Source organism: Electrophorus electricus, chromosome 23, assembly GCF_013358815.1.
Source record: "Electrophorus electricus isolate fEleEle1 chromosome 23, fEleEle1.pri, whole genome shotgun sequence".
Classification (NCBI taxonomy): domain Eukaryota; kingdom Metazoa; phylum Chordata; class Actinopteri; order Gymnotiformes; family Gymnotidae; genus Electrophorus; species Electrophorus electricus.
Genome location: NC_049557.1, coordinates 6140454 through 6145987, shown reverse-complemented (window position 1 = coordinate 6145987; position 5534 = coordinate 6140454). Strand labels below are relative to the sequence as shown.

General features: G+C 42.6%; 1 protein-coding gene across 4 annotated transcripts in view; it reads right to left on the bottom strand.

Moving 5' to 3' along the window:
- Positions 1-744: 744 nt before the first annotated feature.
- Positions 745-5534, bottom strand: part of kcnd3 (potassium voltage-gated channel, Shal-related subfamily, member 3) — a 93644-nt gene continuing 88854 nt past the window's right edge. For 2 of the 4 annotated variants that reach the window (XM_027001297.2, XM_035521812.1), the window contains exons 5-8: positions 3727-3759; positions 3460-3552; positions 1731-1987; positions 745-1471 (exon numbers count right to left, since the gene is read on the bottom strand). In XM_027001297.2, the coding sequence (XP_026857098.1) occupies positions 1285-1471; positions 1731-1987; positions 3460-3552; positions 3727-3759 (570 nt within the window). In that variant the 3' untranslated portion in view covers positions 745-1284. The remainder of the gene's footprint in view (positions 1472-1730; positions 1988-3459; positions 3553-3726; positions 3760-5534) is intronic. The other 2 variants (XM_035521810.1, XM_035521811.1) reach the window with 2 other exon arrangements.

Genomic DNA, 5534 nt, shown 5'->3' with positions numbered 1-5534 from the left:
AATATTACAAAATATCCTATTAACAATATTCACAAATAATCCAAGGCTTAGTACATACCCTACTCACAACCTCTCAGCAAATGCCTTGTGCTTATAGTCACAGATAGTTTGAATACTTTTTTTTCCACACTTTTTTTGGTGCTGTTTTACAAGGTGATTACTGACAATTTGCAGATTGACATGGTATTGTTCACTCAACATCTTGGATAAACATCTCTTGTTTTCCAAGAGGAGATAAAGGAAGCGAATTAAAAGAGGAAAAATGCTCCTTCCCCCAAGGAGAGGCACATATTGTGTGAAAGGCTCATTTAGAGCTTACGGGGATATGGCCTGTACACACACACACACACACACACACACACACACACACACACACACACACACACACACACACAAATACATACATACATACATACATACATACATACATACAGAGAGAAAGGTCTTAACATATATAACCACGCTAGATTTCTGTTAATCCCACTGAAGGGAACACACACTCACATTTACACAAATAATAATGTAAAAAAACTTTCACAAATTTTCTGTCCCACTAACCCTATTGATGTTTTTTTATCTTTTCAGAGCTTACCTAAATGAAGTGAAATGGGAGTTAGGGAACAGTAAGGACTTGCCTGCATATGATGACCTTGTAACTGCTGACTGTTTTTATATATATATATATATATATATATATATATATATATATATATATATATATATATATATAGTAAGAACATCAGCACAAATGGAAAGAAATTATACTATGCTTCTGAAGTCTTAATTAGCTTCCATCTTAATTGAAAAACAAACCTTGAATATTCCTGCCAAATAATAAACTAATATATGTACTGTGGTGAATATCAGACACCCTATATTGGATTAAAAAGGAAGAATGCGACACAGTAGAGGACAACAGAGACTAAAGAAAACAAAAAGTGCTTGATGCAGAGTGACTCTTGACATCCTCGTCTAATCAACCTCACAACAGATTGATGAAGTTCTTATGGCTCTTCTGCTATCATAATACCTCTCTCGCTCTTTATCCCTCTCTCTCTCTCTCTCTCTTTCTTTCTCTCTCTCTCACACACACACAGACACACACACACCTCCTTCCATCATTCTCTGATACCAGCCCTCTCTCCTTGATTTTCATTGTTCAGGAGTCTGAGTCTGTGCTGTCCTTCTCCCACTAGGGGGAAGGCTACTCCACAGTTTTCGCTTCCTGAGTGCTCCTCCCTGTCCCTCTTTCCTGCCATTCGGTGGGCTCTCTGGCAATGTCTGTCACAGCGCGGAGACCTTTACCACACCAGCGCTGGAGTTGGAGGCAAGGTTGGGTGGGGCTTCGGGGCTGGTGGGGGAGTTGTTGGTGGGTGGGGTGGGAATGCTGATGATTGCCGTGGTAACCTGACTGCTGCTCTTACAGTTCAGACCTCCTGATTCATCTGGCCTCATATTAAGGCTGGACCTACTGTGAGGAGAGAGAGAGAGAGAGAGAGAGAGAGAGAGAGAGAGAGAGAGAGAGAGAGAGAGAGAGAGAGAGAGCAAGAGTTAATGAGAGAGAGAAATTATTTAAAGTTGCATATAAAGATTAGCAGTTAACTGGATCTTTGACTTGTTTAGACAAGCTTATTTTTGCTTTGCTTTATTGCTCATTTCATTTGGGTAGCTAAACTTCTACTTTCTTCACTAGTGCACATACAGCATATGAGTTTGTGTGTACATATTACCTGGTGTTGAGAGTCCGCTGCTCTCCACACTGGATATGTATGGCACTGAGCTCCTGGAGATTGTGTGTGTGTGGGTGCATGTGAGAGGGTTTGTGTGCTTCGCTAGAGGGCCGGCTGCCCCTCTTGGCTCGTCGGGAACAGCAGGTGCCCGTGATGCCCTCCTGGCTGGACAGGGAGGGGCTCCGTGAAGGCAAACTCTGCAGAGCGCTCTCCAGATAACTCTGCTCAAACAGCTGCTCATCCACAAACTCATGATTCTGCCCAGAGAGACACAGACAGAGGAAAGGTTATGTGGGGGAGACGGGGGTGGGGTGGGGGGAGAGATCAGAGAAGAGAGAGGGAGGGAGAGCAGACAGAAGGAGAGATCAAAGAAGAGAAAAAGAGGAGCAAGGGAAGTTACCCAGACAAAGGGAGACCGTGACAGCAACGCGGCTTTACCTTCATCTCCATGTTTAATGACCAGATGGATCAGAGTTTATATAGTTAACAGAAACCTTTTCATACTAAACGATCAACACATCTCCATGCTCACAGCATCCTTCACTCTATAGGATATGCCACACAGATCGAAAGGCATTCATACAGTAAATGTCTGTAGCATGCAGTAATTGTACATATACACAGGATAAGATGTATAATATCCTATGCCACTAGAACACCAGTAGACCTTCACACAGAAGCATGCTTACTGTCTTCACTCCAGCAACCATGACATTGTGAGCTCCTCTCAGGGGTCGTAATGTAGGCAACACCCTTCATTGGTGTTTTGCTGAATTAAGCCCACGACACCTCCAGGAGGCACATCAGGGAGGTCTGGTGTCCCAGCCCACCCCCCTCCAAGCACTCTTTAATCCAAGCCGCAGCGCTTAAGCACTATGCCATTAGGAAACACAACCACACCTATTATATTAAAGATGTGCAGTGTGAAACGGCACTAATTCCATATGAAGGGAATTGTGTTCCATCAGCAGGTGGGTGGGAAATATTCTACATTTACATGGTAAGCAAATGATCACCCACTGAAAATCAGAGTCAGAAATTCCATGCTCTATATATTTGAGCTCATAATGGATAGTTATACTCCATAGCTCTGCTTGCTACATATGCACATTGCTGTGCAAGTCTGATCTGTAAACGCATTAGTAGTCTGATCTGTATACACATAACAGTCTGATCTGTATATGCATTAGCAGTCCGATCTGTATACGCATTAGTAATCTGATCTGTATACACATTAACAGTCTGATCTGTATATGCATTAGCAGTCCGATCTGTATACGCATTAGTAATCTGATCTGTATACACATTAACAGTCTGATCTGTATATGCATTAGCAGTCCGATCTGTATACGCATTAGTAATCTGATCTGTATACACATTAAGAGTCTGATCTGTATACGCATTAGCAGTCCGATCTGTATACGCATTAGTAATCTGATCTGTATACACATTAACAGTCTGATCTGTATACACATTACCAGTGCAACCAGCATCACATACAGAGAGAGAATGCAACATTGCAGATATATACACTCATATAATGTATTCCTGAACAATATGCGCATTGGCTTTTGCATGTGTAAGTCTATGTGTGTATTTGCTCAACTGTTGGTGTAGTAATTATGTAGGTTGTGTAATGTGTATGAGCGTGTGTGCATGTGAGAATGGCTTTGGCAATAAGAATGTGTGTGTGTGTGTGTGTCTGTGTGTGTGTGTGTGTGTGTCTGACCGTGGTTTTCTCCAGGCAGTGCAGTAGGTGGTGGTGTTGGCTCTCTATTAGTGATGTTGTCTTATTCAGATGTCGATCTTCACCTGTGGAGCCCTGCAACAAACAAACACACACACACACACACACACACACACACACACACACACAAGCAAACATAGCAAAAAGAAAAAAAGAAAAGAAAAACATTTTTACTAATACATTTACAGTCCTTATTTTCTCAGACAGACAGGCAGAAAGAGATGCATGTTGTGTTTTCTGTCTCAATACCTCATCTGAAAGTTTCATCCTGAAAGGTAGTTGCTGTAGTTCAGACAAAAACACAGAGAGAAAGGTTTACTTCTTTAGGAAGGCCTGGCTCCTTCCAGGAAGCACATTATATAACATGAAGGTGCTAGACTACGTGACAGAGCTCAAAGCAAACACACCAAGGTACGGGCTGCAAGACCCCCCTGATGGGGCCAGTAACAGTGGCAGTAGATTAGAGTGTTGTTTGACATTAATGCTTGGCTAAGCCATTGTACTTCATTTGGTTTAGCACCTTCACTAATGATACACCAGCAGTATGGAGGTACTGGCCTGCAAAGTATTGCATAAGGCACAAGCTCAGAACCCTGTGGTCATGCACACACACACACACACACACACACACAACACCACACATCCATACATTCACTTGCGCGTGCGCACACACACAAAATTGTGCACATACACACACCGATACACACTCCCCACACATTCACACACTCACCCATGTGCACATACACACATGCATACACAGACATCTACACACCCTCATACATTCACACACAAACCCGTGTGCACATACCCTTACACAAACACATACAAAAATGCACATACACACATCCCCACACATTTACATTTACATTAATGGCATTTGGCAGACGCTCTTATCCAGCATGACTTACAAAAGTGCTTTGTCATTTACTCATAGAATACATCCTAACCAGTACAGTAGGTTAGAGTTCAAGACACAAGACAGCATTGAACTAGAAATACAGGAATCAATGCTGATGCCTAGAAGTGCAAAACACATAACAATCAACAACAATCAGTACAATACAATAAGGATGAAAATTTTGGTTAGCTAACATTTGAGCAGGATCAGTGGTCATTTAAATATTCCACAAATACATGGGTCTTCAGTCTGCATTTGAAAACTGCAAGGGACTCCATCTGGGAGCCAGGACAAAGAATAGTCTTGATGCTTGTCTTCCATGAGACTGGAAGCATCCACACATACCTCTGCACATCCACATACATGCACTCATGTGCACATACACATATGCATACACACAACCGCACACGTGCACCTATGTGCACATCCTCATATCCACACACCCTCACACATCTACAAACGAAGCTATGTGCACATGCACTCACATATACAAACACGCAATTATGTGCACATACACACATGCATACACACACCTCTGCACATCCCCACACATACCCAAACATTCCACACATGCAGTCACGTGCACATACACTCACGCATACAGACACGCAATCATGTGCAAATACACACACGCATACAGACACGTCCACACGCATCCACACATGCCCTCATGCACATACACACACACATACACACACCTCTGCACGTCCGCACATGTACCCATGTGCACACACACACACACCTGCATACACCCCCCCCGCACATCCCTGCATGTTCTCATTTCCATGCCATCTTGGCTTGAAGAAAGAGTGTACCAAAATAACAGCAGTGACTCAGTAAACTGAGAGTGGGCAGAGAAAGAAGAGAGGAAAAAAGAGAGAGAGAGAGAGAGAGAGAGAGAGAGAGAGAGAGAGAGAGAGAGAGAAGGAAAGAGACAGAATGAGCAAAAGAGAGGGAAAGAGGGAGAGAGACATATATCTTGATCTGTAAATATCTGTAAAGGTGCTCTGGGGTAGATGTGTGCCATGGTTGCTGACCCATACAATTACTTTAATGTATAGTATTAATATTTTTGCATGTTTTTCCTTGATATTTAAGTTGCAGTTTGGTGGTGGCTGGGATGAGATGTTGGTAAAATGTTGGAATGAACTGGACTGTG